This window comes from Pristiophorus japonicus, chromosome 18 (genome assembly GCF_044704955.1).
Source record: "Pristiophorus japonicus isolate sPriJap1 chromosome 18, sPriJap1.hap1, whole genome shotgun sequence".
In the NCBI taxonomy this organism is placed as follows: Eukaryota; Metazoa; Chordata; class Chondrichthyes; family Pristiophoridae; genus Pristiophorus; species Pristiophorus japonicus.
In genome coordinates this window covers 95140605-95160729 of record NC_091994.1, presented here as the reverse complement: position 1 = coordinate 95160729, position 20125 = coordinate 95140605, and the positions used below count along the sequence as shown (strand labels likewise).

General features: G+C 48.0%; 1 protein-coding gene across 1 annotated transcript in view; it reads right to left on the bottom strand.

The window, feature by feature from the left end:
- LOC139229304 (coiled-coil domain-containing protein 50-like) overlaps positions 1-18563 on the bottom strand; it is a 56544-nt gene extending 37981 nt beyond the window's left edge. The window contains exons 1-2 of the mRNA XM_070860986.1: positions 17784-18563; positions 15369-15475 (exon numbers count right to left, since the gene is read on the bottom strand). Coding sequence (XP_070717087.1) covers positions 15369-15417 — 49 coding nt within the window. The 5' untranslated portion in view covers positions 15418-15475; positions 17784-18563. The remainder of the gene's footprint in view (positions 1-15368; positions 15476-17783) is intronic.
- Positions 18564-20125: the final 1562 nt, after the last annotated feature.

Sequence of the window (20125 nt, the reverse complement as noted above, 5' to 3'; positions counted from 1 at the left end):
GGCTACCCTGTTCCCCACATTACAACAGTGACTACCCTTCATTGGCTGTAAACGCTTTGGGACATCCCAAGATTGTGAAAAGTGCTATATAAATGCAAATTCTCTCTCTTTTTCTGTTTAGCTGACCCGCATAGATTCGGATGATCCTGGGTTTGGTCCCCATTGGGTGCTGTGTCAACCAACCATTGCAGCCCTACCATCGCGTCAACTTACTCTGCACAGAGCGGATAATTAAACCCGAGGCCTGGCCCCCCCCCCCAAAAAAAAAGCTGTTGATCAATTGAATAGCTCACAACGGAGATTTATATATTTTTGGAATTAAGGAATATGGAACCAAGCCGGGGAGATGGAGCCATAAGGGACAAGTTTCACTGAATACTTCAGGAGCTAAATAGCCTCCGAGATGGCCAAGATGGAGTTTTAAGCTGAAACTCCGGTTTAGCCCATGTTTTGTGCAAGGCGCCATCTTGGTAAAGGAGTTGAAGCCAGCACTAGGAACGGCTGCTGGGAGATTGTTAAACAGCTGATTGCCAATTAAAATGGCTGCTAGCGCTCATTAAAGAGGCTGAATGGCATTTAGGTGTCTAGCCCTTCAACTGACGCACTTTGCACAACGCTGATGTCGATTTCAAGAGCTACTTAAAAGGATACTCATCATTTCATGTTCATTGCTATTGGAGCTGAGAAGAGGATCTCAAACACATCAGGAGATTTTCTGGGACACTTTGTCAAGACTTCACCAACACTCAAGCAACATTTATTCTGGAAATTCTGTGAGGACTTCACCTAAAAAGAGCAAGTGCTCTACTATTCTATCTTACAGGAGTCCCCTGGAGAAAGGAAATGCTTAATCATTGGCATCTTTCTAGGGGATGAGAAATGGGAGGACACGAGACCAGGCAGAGCAGTACCAGCTGCTGCAGGAGAGAGGGACAGGAGGGCGAGGTAGCGTCCTTCCCTCCATGTGGGTACAGGATATCCCCCCTCCATCAGAACCTCCAATGGCGCATCCACTGCACCCTCTCCCTTGGACCCGGAGCCATCCTGCAACGTGCCGGTGTGTGCCAGCCAGAGCACTCCCCACCTTCAGTGAAAGTAGGTTCGAGGAGCCCACATATACGTGAGCAGCGTGAGGAGGTGTGTGGAGAGGCGTGAGTTCCGGGGTCGGCGAGAGGCCTATAAAGGCCCAACGCGGCGGCAGTCGAGAGCAGCGTGAATCTGTTGGTGAGGCCTATAAAAGGTCGAGGAGGTGCGTACTTGTGCAGCTAGAGAGAGAAGGCAAAAAAGTAGAAAGAAACAGAAAGGTGACGTCACAGCCAAGGGGGTAAGTGATTGGCTGGTGATTGGTGAGTAGTTTTTCTTTTTTTTCTTCTATAACAGTGAGTAAACTTTAACATTGTTGTTGCCTATCTAAGGGTTAAGTCATGGCAGGACAGCTCGGTCACGTGTTATGCTCCTCCTGTACCATGTGGGAACTCAGGGACGACACCAGTGTTCCTGACGAATACGTGTGCGGGAAGTGTATCCAGCTCCTGACGGACCGCGTTGCGGAGTTGGAGCTGAGGGTGGATTCACTCTGGAGCATCCACGATGCTGAGAATGACGTGAGTAGCACGTGTAGCGAGTTGGTCGTACCGCAGGGAAAGGGTCCACAGCCAGATAGGGAATGGAAGACCAGCAGGAAGAGCAGTGCAAGGAAGGTAGTGCAGGTGTCCCCTGTGGTCATCCCCCTGCAAAACAGATACACTGCTTTGGGTACTGTTGGGGGGGGTGGTGGGGGGAATGACAGCAGCAGCCAAGTTCATGGCACAGTGGCTGGCTCTGTTGCACAGGAGGGCAGGAAAAAGAGTGGGAGAGCGAGTGATAGGGGATTCAATTGTAAGGGGAATAGATAGGCGTTTCTGCGGCCACAACCGAGACTCCAGGATGGTATGTTGCCTCCCTGGTGCAAGGGTCAAGGATGTCTCGGAGCGGGTGCAGGACATTCTAAAAAGGGAGGGAGAACAGCCAGTTGTCGTGGTGCACATTGGTACCAACAACATAGGTAAAAAACGGGATGAGGTCCTACGAAACGAATTTAAGGAGCTAGGAGCTAAATTAAAAAGTAGGACCTCAAAAGTAGTAATCTCGGGATTGCTACCAGTGCCACGTGCTAGTCAGAGTGGGAATCGCAGGATAGCGCAGATGAATACGTGGCTTGAGCAGTGGTGCAGCAGGGAGAGATTCAAATTCCTGGGGCATTGGAACCGGTTCTGGGGGAGGTGGGACCAGTACAAACCAGACGGTCTGCACCTGGGCAGGACCGGAACCAATGTCCTCGGGGGAGTGTTTGCTAGTGCTGTTGGGGAGGAGTTAAACTAATATGGCAGGGGAATGGGAACCAATGCAGGGAGACAGAGGGAAACAAAAAAGGAGACAAAAGCAAAGGACAGAAAGGAGATGAGGAAAAGTGGAGGGCAGAGAAACCCAAGGCAAAGAACAAAAAGGGCCACTGTACAGCAAAATTCTAAAAGGACAAAGGGTGTTAAAAAAACAAGCCTGAAGGCTTTGTGTCTTAATGCAAGGAGTATCTGTAATAAGGTGGATGAATTAACTGAGCAAATAGATGTTAACAAATATGATGTGATTGTGATTACAGAGACGTGGCTCCAGGATGATCAGGGCTGGGAACTCAACATCCAGGGGTATTCAACATTCAGGAAGGATAGAATAAAAGGAAAAGGAGGTGGGGTAGCATTGCTGGTTAAGGAGGAGATTAATGCAATAGTTAGGAAGGACATTAGCTTGGATGATGTGGAATCTATATGGGTAGAGCTGCAGAACACCAAAGGGCAAAAAACGTTAGTGGGAGGTGTGTACAGACCTCCAAACAGTAGTAGTGATGTTGGGGAGGGCATCAAACAGGAAATTAGGGGTGCATGCAATAAAGGTGCAGCAGTTATAATGGATGACTTTAATATGCACATAGATTGGGCTAACCAAACTGGAAGCAATACGGTGGAGGAGGATTTCCTGAAGTGCATAAGGGATGGTTTTCTAGACCAATATGTCGAGGAACCAACGAGGGGGGAGGCCATCTTAGACTGGGTGTTGTGTAATGAGAGGATTAATTAGCAATCTCGTTGTGCGAGGCCCCTTGGGGAAGTGTGACCATAATATGGTGGAATTCTGCATTAGGATGGAGAATGAAACAGTTAATTCAGAGACCATGGTCCAGAACTTAAAGGCGGCTAACTTTGAAGGTATGAGGCGTGAATTGGCTAGGATAGATTGGCGAATGATACTTAAGGGGTTGACTGTGGATGGGCAATGGCAGACATTTAGAGACCACATGGATGAACTACAACAATTGTACATTCCTGTCTGGCGTAAAAATAAAAAAGGGAAGGTGGCTCAACCGTGGATATCAAGGGAAATCAGGGATAGTATTAAAGCCAAGGAAGTGGCATACAAATTGGCCAGAAATAGCAGCGAACCCGGGGACTGGGAGAAATTTAGCACTCAGCAGAGGAGGACAAAGGGTTTGATTAGGGCAGGGAAAATGGAATACGAGAAGAAGCTTGCAGGGAACATTAAGACGGATTGCAAAAGTTTCTATAGATATGTAAAGAGAAAAAAGTTAGTAAAGACAAACGTAGGTCCCCCGCAGTCAGAATCAGGGGAAGTCATAACGGGGAACAAAGAAATGGCGGACCAATTGAACAAGTACTTTGGTTCGGTATTCACTAAGGAGGACACAAACAACCTTCCGGATATAAAAGGGGTCGGAGGGTCTAGTAAGGAGGAGGAATTGAGGGAAATCCTTATTAGTCGGGAAATTGTGTTGGGGAAATTGATGGGATTGAAGGCCGATAAATTCTCAGGGCCTGATGGACTGCATCCCAGAGTACTTAAGGAGGTGGCCTTGGAAATAGCAGATGCATTGACAGTCATTTTCCAACATTCCATTGACTCTGGATCAGTTCCTATCGAGTGGAGGGTAGCCAATGTAACCCCACTTTTTAAAAAAGGAGGGAGAGAGAAAACAGGGAATTATAGACCGGTCAGCCTGACATCGGTAGTGGGTAAAATGATGGAATCAATTATTAAGGATGTCATAGCAGCGCATTTGGAAAGAGGTGACATGATGGGTCCAAGTCAGCATGGATTTGTGAAAGGGAAATCATGCTTGACAAATCTTCTGGAATTTTTTGAGGATGTTTCCAGTAGAGTGGACAAGGGAGAACCAGTTAATGTGGTATATTTGGACTTTCAGAAGGCTTTCGACAAGGTCCCACACAAGAGATTAATGTGCAAAGTTAAAGCACATGGGATTGGGGGTAGTGTGCTGACATGGATTGAGAACTGGTTGTCAGACAGGAAGCAAAAAGTAGGAGTAAATGGGTACTTTTCAGAATGGCAGGCAGTGACTAGTGGGGTACCGCAAGGTTCTGTGCTGGGGCCCCAGCTGTTTACACTGTATATTAATGATTTAGACGAGGGGATTAAATGTAGTATCTCCACATTTGTGGATGACACTAAGTTGGGTGGCAGTGAGAGCTGCGAGGAGGATGCTATGAGGCTGTAGAGCGACTTGGATAGGTTAGGTGAGTGGGCAAATGCATGGCAGATGAAGTATAATGTGGATAAATGTGAGGTTATCCACTTTGGTGGTAAAAACAGAGAGACAGACTATTATCTGAATGGTGACAGATTAGGAAAAGGGGAGGTGCAACGAGACCTGGGTGTCATGGTACATCAGTCATTGAAGGTTGGCATGCAGGTACAGCAGGCAGTTAAGAAAGCAAATGGCATGTTGGCCTTCATAGCGAGGGGATTTGAGTACAGGGGCAGGGAGGTGTTGCTACAGTTGTACAGGGCCTTGGTGAGGCCACACCTGGAGTATTGTGTACAATGGTCTCCTAACCTGAGGAAGGACATGCTTGCTATTGAGGGAGTGCAGCGAAGGTTCACCAGGATGATTCCCGGGATGGCGGGACTAACCTATCAAGAAAGACTGGATCAACTGGGCTTGTATTCACTGGAGTTCAGAAGAATGAGAGGGGACCTCATAGAAACATTTAAAATTCTGATGGGTTTAGACAGGTTAGATGCAGGAAGAATGTTCCCAATGTTGGGGAAGTCCAGAACCAGGGGTCACAGTCTAAGGATAAGGGGTAAGCCATTTAGGACCGAGATGAGGAGAAACGTCTTCACCCAGAGAGTGGGTGAGAATGTTGTTGAGGCCAATTCACTAAATATATTCAAAAAGGAGTTAGTTGAAGTCCTTACTACTCGAGGGATCAAGGGGTATGGCGAGAAAGCAGGAATGGGGTACTGAAGTTGCATGTTCAGCCATGAACTCATTGAATGGCGGTGCAGGCTAGAAGGGCCGAATGGCCTACTCCTGCACCTATTTTCTATGTTTCGATGTTTCTATACTGCTCCACGAAAATTGTGTCCAATCAGCACTTGAGTGCTAAACCTGCAGTTTTCTGGCAAGCTCCTCCAGGCAAGTTCCAATGATGGTAAGCAGCAATTAGGACCAAAATTGTCTGCCAAATCCGGACTTTCAACGGGCCTAATCTTAATAGCACTGCCTTCATTTAGAGCCTGTTTTCACTTTCTGGCCAAAACAATTTGATGGTCAAACAGGCGCAATGACCTCCTCCTGTTTGAGGTGGCCTCCCCATAGCTACTCACCGCTGTACCCCACTGAGGACTGGGGGAGTTGCCAGTTCACCGGCGTCCCACTGCAAGACAGCTGTAAAATAAACCAGGATGAAATTCCTTGTGTGTCTGCGTGCTGCCTGAGCAACTGCCAAACAGGAGGCGGCTACTGGGTGCGAGAGGTCAAAGGTCATTCCTTTCACAAAACTACTTTCTGTCATTCAGACAAGTGGATTGTATAGCAGAGCCCCCCAACCCCCAGGTCAAGGAAACGGCTGCAGGGATTGTATTAGCAGCACCGTTACCATGGAGACGTCAGGGTTAGTCCGACAGTGGAATCCTGGCTCCGGGTCAAGGAAATGCTGCACGGGAGGCCTGAGCGTTCTCTCAAATACACACACCAGGCCTCAGAGCAGAAAGGCCCCAGATTTACCTCACATTCTGTCGATTGTACGGAGGGAAGTTCTCAGGTCTAAGAGGGGTGGGGAGAGAATTTTCTCTCTCTCTCTCTCTCTCTCTCTCTCTCTCTTCCCCCCCCCCCCAATATAAATAATTAGCCAGGGCTCCCAGTTTCTGATCACTACCCAGAGACTCCTGCGGGGAGATGTGCAAGATTGTTCCCCTCCCTCACCCAAGGGGCACTGAGGGATAATTCCTGCAACCAGGCCAGCTCCCACAGACCATTAAACCTGGGCACCTCCTGGTCTGTGTGGCTCGGTCACTGTCTGAACCAGCTCAGGCAGCGGTTTGTGGGTGTGGGAGGGAGCCCCGCTACGATATTCAAAATGTCCTTCCCCCCCACCCACACACACATTGCTGCCAGTCGCTGAAAAAGCAGTCGAGACAACCACAACTTAAGACTACTTTCTCCTGGAATGCTGCAGTGCAATAATTGCAGCTTGTAAACACACATCGTGTGTCCGCCACATCGGAAAAGATGGGTGAAGAACAGAGGCAAATAAACCCACACAGACAGATGGAGACATTTAGGAGTTGCCGAACTCTGCCAAGTGAAATGTGTTGATGGAAAGTTTGGAAATACAGTCAGTCTTCACAGGTCTGAGTGAGGACACAGGGAGCCAGCGACTGAGCACAGATCTGGCTTCATTTTATAAAAAAGGGGAAGGTGGGACAAAAGCGGTTTTATTTAAAAGAATACAAGGTTGCATTTCTGTGCACATCCACTATCCAGGCCACATGGGCTGTGAAGGGCCCAGAGTTGTCTCCATTGTTAGCTGATCTCACCTACAGTAGGGCCCCAGCACCCCTGGGAAGAAGGTATAATCCATGAGGGGTCCTACATCTTTATCCAGAGCACCCTACTGGAAAGAACACCAGGTGCAAATATGATGGTGTTCGGCTGTGATCAGCCCCCTGGTCAAATAGCCTGCCCACTTACACATGGACTGGGTGAGGGGGCATGGACCTGGTCTTCATGGAACAAATCAACAACATTGACAACTTGTATTTATACAGACCCTTTAATGTAGGAAAACATCTCAAGGCGGTTCACAGGAGCATTATCAGACAAAATGTGACAGCCACATAACGAGATATTAGGACAGATGACCAAAAGCTTGGTCAAAGAGGTAGGTTTTAAAGGAGCATAATGAAGGAGGAGAGTTAGAGAGGTGGAGAGGTTTAGGGAGGAAATTCCAGAGCTTAGGGCCTTGGCAGCTGAAGGCACGCCCACCAACGGAGTGATTAAAATCAGGGATGCACAGGAGGCCAGAATTGGAGGTGTGGGGAGATGTCAGGGGGTTGTAGGGCTGGAGGATGTTACAGAGATAGGGAGGGGGCAAGGACATGGAGGGATTTGAAAACAAGGATGAGAATTTTAAAACTGAGGTGTTGCCGGATCGGGAGCCAATGTAGGTCAGGGAGCACTGAGGTGATGGGGGGAATGGGACTGGTGCGAATTAGGATACAGGCAGCAGAGTTTGGGATGAGCTCAAGTTTATGGAGGGTGGAAGATGGGAGGCCGGCCAAGAGAGCATTGGAATAGTCTAGTCTGGAGGGAACAAAGGCATGGATGAGGGTTTCAGCAGATGAGCTGAGGCAGGGGTGGAGACGGGCGATGTTAGGGAGGTGGAAGTAGGCAGTTTTGGTGATGGGGTGGATATGTGGTCCTCTCTTCACAGAGGGAGGAATATTGGCAAATAAAAAGTAGAACAGATCTCATCAAAAGAGTCATGCACCTCCAGCACCCCTTACTCCAAACCCCCTCCAGCACCTCGCACTCCGCCCTCAATCTCCAGCACCTCCTGCTCTGCCCCCAGCACCTCACGCTCTGACTCTTCCCCCCCCCCCCAAGAATCTTCTTCCTTCAGCTCAATTCTGTTGCAGTTCTGACTGCCTTGAGGAGCCCAACTAACCAGCAGAGTGAACTGGTCAATGTTGGTCAGGCAACAGGCATCTCAAAAACTCAAAACATCCATTTGCTATTGGAGCCAATGTTTGTTTAAAGTATATACATCGTATGCAATGTTGCTTAACTGCATCCAATTCCTGTGCTCTGAATAATTCCCCACATAATCTATAATCCTTCAACAAATAGAAAGGAACAGGGGCTGCATTGAGCAAGTGGATTCTTGCTTCACTCTTTGGGACACAAGTCGTCTTGATGTTGAACAGGAGCCAGAGAGCAAGGTCCAATAACTATAGCCAAGAGGAAGAAAGAGAACACGTGTAGAGGTGCTGGCACATTGGGTTAAGAGTTGACCAAGGAACCAGAGATATGGAGTCCAGACTGCAGGGATCAAAGGCACTTTTCTCTGATCGTTGTTGGGTGAGATTTCGGCAGTGTTATCCTGGCTCCTGCTGTGTGTGGGTGCATCGCTCTATAGTTGAGCACTAAGCTAGCAATACCAGTGAGGAAGATGTGATTACGTTGGTGTAGTGGTTATGTTACTGGACTAGTAATCCAGGGAATACGAATCCAATTCTCGCCATGACAGTTTGAGAATTTGAATTCAGTTAAACATAAAATCTGGAACTAAAAAACTGGCATCAGTAAAAGTGACCATGAAGCTGTTGGACTGTAGCTAAAAATCCAACTGGTTCAATAATGGGAAAGAAATCTGCTGTCCTTACCTGGTCTGGGTCTATGTGACTCCAGGCCCATATCCACATGTTTGACTCTTAACTGCCCTCTGAAATGGCCACTCAGTTATATCAAGTAAGCCCCACCACCGTATTCTCAAGGACAACTAGGAATGGGCAATAAATTCCAGCCTTGCCAGTGACACCCACATCCCCAGAATGAATAAAATGAAAGTAAAGTGGGAAGTGAGACAGCCGTGGTCTAACTCACTGTTCGAGTGGCCTTAAACCTCATTGCGTACTTGATCTGCGAGGACGTGATGTTAGGAATTCTCGGAACTGAACCTTGTACTGTTAAGTTGGGGTGTTTTTCCATCAAACCGTTCCCACTGCCCTCAAATGACCGTGTGACTTGCCCAGTCATCACCGCACAAAAAGGGAAGAAATCTTTACACAAGTAAATGCGAATAAATTTAGAAAGGCAAATAATGACAAAAGGATTTTGGTCCATTTGTTGACCAATCACAGGATCGCAACCTAGATACAGAACCAATTCAGTCCATTGCAGCTCGTCCATCCAGAAAATCCCGCAGTCCCCACTCCCCCAATCGCGGAATCCACGGTTAGAAACGACTCCACCCCCTGCCGTTCATTCCCTATATTGATCACTTGGAAAAGAAAAGCTTTGACAGGAGCCTTTTACCAGTTTGACCCTGTGCCCCTGTTCATAGTGTTTCTGAATTACCTCTTCCATCACGTTTACCATCTCATATACGCTACTTCATTTCAAGGTTGCATAGCCCAAGTTCTGTGGCCTTCGCTTATAACTCAGTTGGCTAATGATGACGAGCAGTCTGAGGGCCCTTCTCCGAAATGCCTCAAGGACTTCAATGTCTCCAAATCTTGGTGATCAGAACTGGACACAGTACTCAAGGTACGACAGACCAGAGTACTGTATAGTCCAAACAGAACGACTAGACAATGGGAAGCTGTCAGCAACAGACTGACAAGTAGTAGTGAATCGTTATTATGTTCCTGTATAAACCTCATTTGCAAGGTCGAATGCAGTATTACATACAATTTTGGACAGCCTTCATCAAATGAACACTGGCATACTGGAAAGAGTTCAAGGAACGGTGACTAGGTTTATTCCAGGACTTACTAAATTTACATTTATGTGGCAGGTTTAACATCGTAAGATTTCCCAAGGTACTTCAGAGAGGTGAAAATATGGACTCCGAACAATGGTGGGAGAAGAGTTGGGGTGACAATTCAAGGCCAGGATTGAGAAAGATTTGGAAAAAGGAGTGTGATAACTAGGGGCTTTGGGATAGTGTCCCCGAGTGTGGATCAAAGTGGCTGAAAAGACTGGCACCAATTAAGAGGGGATGTAGAGGAGGCCAGGTATGGAGGTGTGTGCTGGCTCTATGTATGAGGGAGGCTCAGAGAGTTTACACTGGAAATTGCCAATCTGATCAAAGGTCCTCACTTGCCTGCATGCCGAAATTAATAATGTAAGCAGATTAATTTTAGTGAACTAGAGAACACAAGTACAAGGCTCAAGCAAGTACAAGATTAGAAATTTCTCCACCCAGAGTGTTGCATCTGTGCAGCAGGCTCCTAAACAGATTAACTTCTAATCAAAAGCTGTGCTGCAGGAAGCCAGACGGTGCAGTTATACTGTGGGGCAGCACCTCCAGGTCCTGGATCCAATTCAATGCAGTGCTATGGGATGAATGTCTTTCTCTGCCTGGTGACAAGACTCCGATACAAAATAAATCTGGTCGGTTCCAACCAAGTGGTGACTCATCCTTATATCCAAACCCTTCCATGGCCTTGCTTCTCCCTATCTCTGCAACCTCCTCCAGTCCTATAACCCTTTGAGATCTCTGCGCTGCTCCAATTCTGGCCTCTTGCACATCCCCAATTTTCATCGCTCCACCACCGTACCTCCAGCTGCCCAGGTTCCCCCCCCAAGCTCAGAAATCCCCTCCCTGAACCTCTCCACCTTGAAGACGCTCCTTAAAACCTACCTCTTGTCTCAATATATCTCATGTGGCTTGGTGTCAAATTTCATTTTATAATGCTCCTATGGAGTGCCTTGGGATATTGTACTACGTTAACGGTGCTATATAAATGCAAGTTGTTGCTGGTGATGGGGGTGCAAGTCTCTGGAACAAAACTGCCCTAAATTTAACAATCTGACTCAGAGACCACAGAAGGACTGGTAACGATGCTAGGAAATGGAAGAATATAACAATCGTGCAGTACAATGTATTTGTCTGAGGTTGAGGCTGGAGTACACTGTACAGGTGACAGACACAGAGATACACACAAAAAAAAATGGTAGATATCTGGTTAGCAGCAGGATTGAGAGTTACAATGAATATGTACAAATACCCCACAAACTCCCAGTTAACTTCTGAAATCAAGGACTTTTGTGTTTTTTTTCCCCCAAAACTTAAAAACACATCTCAACTCAAAAAATGGTCAAAATGACAGTGCCCAGGGTTTGTTCAGCTGTGAAAGGAACAGACGGGAACAACCCTCCCTCTCCAAACAGAAACAGGCCCTCCCTCTCCAGTCTCCTTTTGATCGTGATGCTCTGGGAACAGATCCCTGAACAGGGAATGTCAGAGCGAATGTAGCAGCTCATTCAGATGTTAATGCCTCACAGATGGGGCTGTAGACAGAGGTACAAACAGCTGCTGCTGGGGGGTGGGTTTGGGGAGGCTCATGCGACTGCAGAGGGCTTTACAGCAACAGAAACATTTACGAATAAAACTCGCCCCACAAAACTCTTACTCAAATGAAACAGAGAAACTTGGGCAGGATGAATTTCCCGAGTATCTCTGCACTCACCCCTTCCCCTCCCTCTCAGAACCACGATAGGGTTCCCCTTGTCCACACCCTTCACCCCACCAGCCTCCACGTTCAATGGATCATCCTCCGCCATTTCCACCACCTCCAGCGTGATCCCACCACCAATCACATCTTCCCCCTCCCCTCAGCGTTCTGAAGGGGCCGCTCCCTCCACAACACCCTGGTCCATTCTGCAGTCACCCCCAGCACTCCCTCCCCTTCCCCCGGCACCTTCCCGTGCAAGTGCAGGAGATGCAACACCTGCCTTTTACCTCCTCCCTCCCCACTATCCAGGGCCCCAAATACTCCTTCCAGGTGAAACAGCGATTTACTTGTACTTCTTTCAATTTAGTATACTGTATTCGCTGCTACATTGGGGAGACCAAAGGTAGATTGGGTGACCGCTTTGTGGAACACCTCTGTTCAGTCCGTAAGTGTGACCTGGAGCTTCCGGTCACCTGTCACTTTAAATCCCTGCTCCACATCTCCGTCCTCGGCCTCCTACACTGATCCAATGAAGCTGAACGCAAGCTCGAGGAACAGCACCTCATCTTTCGTTTAGGCACTTTACAGCCTTCTGGACTCAACATCGAGTTCAACAATTTCAGACCATAACCTCTGTCCATATTTGGCCCCCCTCCTCGATCTTGTCATTTTTTTCTCTGTCTCCCATGGCAGCTGGTAATTATTCCGCCATTGACACCCTATCTAGACTAACCGTTTTCCAACTTCTGCCACTATCATTTCAAGTCGGCCCATCACCCCTTATGGCTCTCTAATCTCTCCTGTCTTCTCCCCGATCACAGACCTTCCCCTTTTGTTCTTTCTTCCCCTCCCCCTTTCTTTAGAATCTGATCTTTTCGAATATTTGCCAGTTCTGACGAAGGGTCATCGACCCGAAACGTTAACTCTGCCTCTCTCCACAGATGCTGCCAGACCCGCTGAGATTTCCAGCATTTTCTGTTTTTATTTCAGATTCCAGCATCCACAGTATTTTGCTTTTGAGTTTCCCCAGAGTGTTTTACAAATGCAAACGCTCCGACTTTGAGTTGATGGCCACCAGCTTTAGGGGTTTCAAAAGATCTCTCCTCAGAATCACCATAAAGATCTCCCTTTCCCACCCCTCCTTGTTAATCCTGAATCCAGAGGCAGTGCATAGCTATGAATTTAGAGCCCCACGTACACATGGACAAATGGGTCTGAGAAGGGTTACAGCAGAGGCAAGAAAGAAAGGAGATGGGTGGAATTTAGGCCATGGGCTTTTCCAATGGCTCAAGCAAGGAAGTTATGCTAAATCTTTACACATCCCAGGTTTAGGCCCCAACTGGTGTATTGAGCCCAATGGAAGGATGTCAAGGCCTTGGAGAGGGTGCAGAGGAGATTTACGAGAATGGTTCCAGGGATGAGGGACTTCAGTTATGTGGAGAGACTGGAAAAGCTGGGGTTGTTCTCCTTGGAACAGAGAAGGTTAAGGGGAGGTTGAGGATATTTCCAGTGACACCCCTATATCCGAAGAATGAAAAAAAATCACAGTCACTGACCTGGAGGCTAACATTTACAATCAGTTACAACTGCCCTCAGTTTATATTCAGCAATAATCTCTGGAGTTACCCATTTAGAGAGGAGCCCTGACAAGTCAGCTCAACCGTGCCCCAGGCTGGAGACGAATCACCAGGACATATTATAGGAGGTGGAACTGCCCCAGTTGATATTTAAAATCCCCTTGCCGAGCTTTCATTCAGTAAACAGGAAAACAAAACAAGCAAGGTGAAACTTCCTTGCCAAATATTTAACGAAGTAAACGTTTCTTTTCTTTTTGGGGAGAGTTTTCCAGATTTCCACGACCCTTGTGTAAAGTGCGTTCTGACATCACCCCTGAATGGCTGAGCTCTCATTTAAAGTTATACCCCTTGTTCTGGATTCATCTATCTATAAAGGAGCCTCTTTAATCAGATGGCTTTTGAAGAAGGGCCAAAGAGGTGGCAGGACGGAGGGCCTTTGGGGGGGGGGGGTGGGGTTAGGGGAGAGAAGTAGCAGTGTGGAGGGGCTTTAGGGGAGAGGGATAGTAGGGTGGAGGGCATTTAGGGGAAGGGGGGGTTAGGGGAGAGAAGTAGCAGGGTGGAGGGGCTTTAGGGGAAGGGGTTAAGGGTGAGATGTAGCAGGGCGGAGGGGGTTTAGGCAGGGGATTTAGGGGAGAAGGATAGCAGGGCAGAGGGGATTGGGTTAATGAGAGGGGGGTTTGGGGAGAGAGGGGGCAAGGTGGCTGAATTCACCGTCTTCAAAAGGAAGGGAATTGTAAAGGAGGCCAGAGTCCAAAACAGTAGTGAGTGCTGACATTAAAAAATTGCTCTCCTCATGCAGAAAGTGGAACAGCTGACCCAAGGGATATATTCACAAAGTGCCGTTAAGGCTTCCAGTCCCACTAAACACCTACTGCTCCATTTTTGAAAGGATTCTTGCATCACCCTGTCCCCGACCCCTCCCCCAACCTCTGCCCCCCCTCCAGAGACGGTCGAAAGAAGGATTGTGGACCAAAGTGGATTTTTGACAACATTATAAATAAAATAGATGCTATAGAAGGACATTTGCTGACAGTTTATTGATGTTTACATCTACTGCCTGCTGTGGAATAAACAGCCCAGACTCCGGGAATAAGACACAAAAGGTTGGTGTTAGAGAAAGCTCAGAACCTGTTTATTCTGGACATCGCACTCCAACTGAAAACAAATAAATTAAATACTTATCGCACTGCATGCCATTTTCTTCCTCAGGAAGTTTCTGCTGGGAATCAAACATCCAGAATCAACAGGGCGACTGCCCCAGACTTTCACCAGTGCGGTTGGCTCAAGTTTATATGAATTTGACTGCTACTGAAACCGACTGCACTGTCCCATCAAACATTCCCAGGGCAGGTACAGCACGGGTTAGATACAGAGTAAAGCTCCCTCTACACTGTCCCATCAAACATTCCCAGGGCAGGTACAGCACGGGTTAGATACAGAGTAAAGCTCCCTCAACACTGTCCCATCAAACATTCCCAGGGCAGGTACAGCACGGGTTAGATACAGAGTAAAGCTCCCTCAACACTGTCCCATCAAACATTCCCAGGGCAGGTACAGCACGGGTTAGATACAGAGTAAAGCTCCTTCTACACTGTCCCATCAATGTATCTGGTTTGGTTTGCATCGGCTCGCTACTATTCTTGACTGGGAAAAAAGGGGGAAGAATAGAACTAAAGCCAATCCTGAAATCCAAGATTATTTACCAGGGTCGCCCCTTTACCATTTTTTGGGATGATGGGCTGTTGTTTATCAACTCATTGCTAGAGGGAAATATGGCCACCTCAAGTTTATGGTTACACTGCATCATATACAAAGTTCACTGATGATAATCCCTGATGTTTATCATAGAAGCGTGTTACATTTTTGCATCCAACTCTTTTCTGGTGCATTTCCAAGTCGTCAGTCTTCCCCATCCTGACCATTGGTGTTACCTCGATGTCATCTAGGCCACAAACTATGGAATTCCTTTCCTAAATTTCTCTCTCCTCCAAGACCCTCCTTAAACCTCTTTGACAAAGCTTTTGGTCCCCTGTCCCAATATCTCCTGCTTTGGCTCGGTGTCAATTTTGGTTTGATTTACGCTCCCATGAAGCACCTTGGGACGTTTTACTACGTTAACAGCGCTATATAAATGCAACTTGTCGTTGCACTTAGCAAATGAGTCAATTGGAGGAGATAATGCAATTATAAATAAACACACACAAACTTGGAATGTATAAAAACACAACATAGAAAGGTTCATCTCCCTCTCACCTTCTTGCACCCGAGGGAGATTGGATTGATCGATTGCGATTTCAGTCATTGCTAGTTTGGGGCGGAGTGTCAAACTTGGGTTGGCATCATCCAAATAATTAAGCGATCTAAAATAAACACACAGAAAAATGCTTTATATGATGTACAAACTATGTAACAAAGGATTCATAGCTAACTCACAGTTTAAAAAAAAATTAAAAATTGAGAAACCCAGGGGGAAGGCGGCCCAAGGCAGTGCAGGACACAGCCGAGGTTGGAAAGAGCTGCAAATCATTAGCGGTCCTTCGAACAAGGATGACTTGCTTCCACATGAGTTCACAGATGTTTCAATGAAGGACCAGATGTTCACGTCCTGAACTCCAATTGAGGGGATGGAAGATGCCTGTGCGTGGATTTTTTTTTTTTATATATAAAACGTGTGGTGACCGTTGCACACCAGCCACCAATGGCAAGGATAAACCAGGACGACTGGCGACATGCACTGCTGCACGCACACATATTGCAGTGTGGGCTGGCCGGTGCTGCCCCTGGGTCCTTGGCTCTTCTGGGCCCCGCACCGCCACCATGATCTCTCGCCGCTCCTCCACCGCGATCTCACACCGCTCCTCCAGCACAAAAACATTCACCGCTCCTCCGCCACGATTTCTCGCCGCTCATCTGCCATGATCTCTCACCGCTCATCCGCCCCGACCTTCCCGCTCATCTGCCCCGACCTTCCCGCTCATCCGCTGTACCTGGGCCCTGCCGATGTTCCTGCCCACGCTCCAAACAGCGACCTGGGTTTTGATGACCACCCAGTCGCCCACCTCAAAACTGTCGCACACTTGTAGCAGCTCGTGCTGAAAGTTGTAGTGGTATGCTCCAGCTCTTTTATAGCCCGACTGGCGGAGGTGTTCTCTACGATTTATATTGGAACAAATCCCAAAATACAAACCCCTATGCAAGGGTCATTTGCATCGCAGTTACCTCCTCTGTATAAATTCCCAAGATTTATATGGGACCAACACACCCCAGAATATAAACCCCTATGAAAGAGTCATTTGCATCGGCACAATCTGACACAGTTAAATCCATCCACGATTTGACTGTAACACATAAAGTTACCTCGACCCAATCACAAAACCCTTCCACGGATATTTGTGTGTTTTGCAACATATTCCTCACAATATTGTGTGGATGGAGGGAGGAGTTGGTGGGGGATTGGGGATCAGGTGGGAGCTGCAAAGGAGAGGAGCTAAATCACAGACTGGTCAGGTGACTTCAAGCTTGGCCTTTAAAGTCTGTTGATTGGAGGAAGATGGGATAACTAAGGGAGGGGAGGAAGTTCACAGTTCTGTGGTGTGGAAAAGAATTTTAGAGCAGGAGATGGCATGACAAGTCTTCCTTTCAATACAGTGAGGAAGAAGTGTGTGTTGGACAGTGTCTAGAGCTTCAAACTCATGGCTGAATAGCCAGTTGAGACTTGCAGCCGAGGCGCACACAGGAAGAGTGGGCACTGGAGAACAGCTGGTCCTTGTGAAGACACACATCACCACCAGAGACAGGGAGAAGGTCCAGGTGATGATCAGGCACAACGGGCACTGCAGCAGATGTGGTGCTCTTCAGTGGAGAATATGTTCAGAGCCTAGAGGAAAAGAATCACCAGGCAGGATGACAGACAATGTCTGGCAGAGCTTACAGACTGAACAGAGCTCCACCTATACCAGTAGATCATCCATCTGCAGACACACTCCAGGATAAAGTTCAGACTCTTTCCACAACTCAATTTCTTGTTCCAAATCTCTCCATAATGTCAGAAATAATACTTGCTGCTCCCAAAAATAAATTCAAATTAATTCAACCCCACAACCCAACCCCATCCCCCCAACAACCCAAGCTCACAATCCCAACGCCCCCCCAAACAACCTAAACCCACAATCCCAACCCCCCCCTCAAACAACCCAAACCCACAACCCCCCGCCAAACAACCCAAACCCACAACCCCCCCCAAACAACCCAAACCCACAACCCCAACCCCCCCCCACAACCCAACCCCACAACCCCAACCCCCCCCCACAACCCAAACCCACAACCCCAACCCCACCCCCCCCACAACCCCAACCCCCCCCCCAAACAACCCAAACCCACAACCCCAACCCCCCCACAACCCAAACCCACAACCCCAACCCCACCCCCCCCAAACAACCCAACCCCCCCCAAAAACCCAAACCCACAACCCAGCAAAATCAGACCCCCCCCCCCCCCCCCAATCCAAACCCCGAACCAGAACCTACCAAAACCCAGCTGATCCCTAACCCCCCACCAAATCCTCCCTCCACCCACACAATATTGTGAGGAATATGTTGCGAAGCACAAAAATATCCGTTTAATGTTGATAAACAGTAACAAAGCTCGAGAGTTTGGGCGGCTTATTACCGGCTGTGGGTCTGTGTCCGGCTCCGGTCCCGGGCTCGCTCGCTCTCTCTCCGGCCCCTTCAACACTCGCTCTGCAAAAATTGAGACAAAAAGTTTTCCCAACTCTTGGAAGTTCCGCCCGCTCCTCCCTCACTGCCGGAGATCCGGAGTCTCGGTCCCAGGGAACAACCCCAGCCTGCTCCCCTCGGTGTCTCGCTTTAAACCACCATCTCCCGGCTCTCTCAATCTCTCCCTCTGCCTGGTTATTCCTCCCTCCTCCTCTCTCTCTCTCTCTCTCTCTCCCCCCCGCCGCTTCTCTTTTTCTCTCACTCTTTTTCTCTCTCGCTTCTCTTTTTCTCTCACTCTTTCTTTTTCTCTCTCGCTCACTTTTTCCTTTTCTTTTCCTCTTTCTTACTCACTCTCCCCTCTCCCTCTCTCTTTGCCTTTTTCTCCTTCCTTCCCTCTCTCTCTGCCTCTTTATCCTTCTCCCTCTCTCTTTGCCTCTTTATCCTTCCCTCTCTCTCTTTGCCTCTTTATCCTTCCCCCTCTTTGCCTCTTTATCCTTCCCTCTCTCTCTTTGCCTCTTTATCCTTCCCCTTCTCTCTCTTTGCCTCTTTATCTTTCCCTCTCCCTTTGCCTCTTTATCTTTCTCTCTCTCTCTCTCTCTCTTTATCTTTTTATTTATCTATCCTTCCTTCCTTCTTTCTCTCTCGCTCTCTCTCTCTCTCTTTGCCTCTTTATCCTTCCCTCTCTCTCTCTCTCTTTGCCTCTTTATCCTTCCCTCTCTCCTTTCTGCTCCACCTCTGATTCCAACAGCTGTTGTCTTTGGGAGTACGGAGCGCAGCCGTTGCCAAACCACATTCAAAATCCTGTCCACACATCTGCACAGGCTAATCGCAGCCAAACCCAGCAGTGTGTGAACACAGAGCCCGACTGTCGAGCTTCACACAAACAGCTACACATGAGACCTGCCCCGGCCACCCATTGCCAGACTGCTGCACTGACTCAGGCAGGCTGGTAAACAGACACAGGGCTCTGTTTAAACCTGCCTAAAGTTCAACAACAACCCCAACTGGCATTTATATATCACCTTTAATGTAGTAAACATCCCAAAGCACTTCACAGGAGCGTTATCAAAAAAATATGACGCTGAACCACTTAAGGAGGTATTAGGACAGGTAACGGATCAAAGCAGTAGGTTTTAAGGAGCGCCTTAAAGGAGAAGAGAGAGGCGGAGAGGTTTAAGAAGGGAATTCCAGAGCTTAAGGCCCAGACAACTGAAGACACGGCCACCAATGGTGGGGCGAAGGAAGTGCGGGATAGACAAGAGGACAGAATTGGAGGAGCGCAGAGATCTCGGAGGGTTGTGGGGCTGGAGGAGGTTACAGAGATAGGGAGGGGTAAGGCCACGCAGGGATTTGAAAACAAGGATGAGAAATTTAAATTCGAGCCAATGTTGGTCAGCGAGCACAGGGATGATGGGTGAACGGGATTTGATGGGTGTTAGGACAGGGGCAGCAGAGTGTTGGATGAGCTCAAGTTTAAGGAAGGTGGAAGGCCTGTCAGGAGCTAAAGAGAAAACCTCACACTATCTGGATTCTGTGGCCTTGGGAATAAGCTGGAACTGTATAATAGGGTCATTCAAAACCTGTTGTAGTGGCTGCTATCAGTCTAAAAATGGAAAGTGCTGGAAATGCACAACAGGTGTGGCAGACCTGTGAAGAGAAAGAAAGGGGACTGGAAGCTGGGAGACAGACCAGGGCGTGCTTACTAGGCCAATGATGAGGATTAAATTCACTTTCTCATTAAGCTGCATATATCTCAGGTTGTTGATCTGATTTAGGATTTCCTCCCCCGAGGCACCAGCGTTAAGAACAGTCCTTTTTAAAAACGTCCAGGCCCACGAAAACCAAACGGGACATGTTGCCCTGAGAAAAGTGGGCCCCTGTGTCTTGGTTTCCACTTCTGTTGACGGGTCCACACCCGAAACCTTAAACTATGTTAAGAGGTGCTGAATCTTTTGATCTCCGTCACTGTGTTCAACAGGGGTAAACAGCACCACCCGGTGGTTGTGCCTCCCATGTTGCAGGCTGATTAAATAGGATTAAAAAGCTTCTTGATCCCTGCTGGGTATATGAGTGAATAGCTGGGATTTATACAGAGCAGGAAGGCTCACCAATTCCATCCCTGTGCTGAGTTGTCCGCTTTCGGCTGGGACAGCAGAGGGAAAATTGCAACTGACTAAATTCTCCCAAATCCGTGCCCATCTATTCTGCAACTCCATGTTTGAAACTCTCCAATCAGGTTTCCGCCCCTGCCACAGCACTGAAAGGGCCCTAATCAAAGTCACAAATGACATTCTG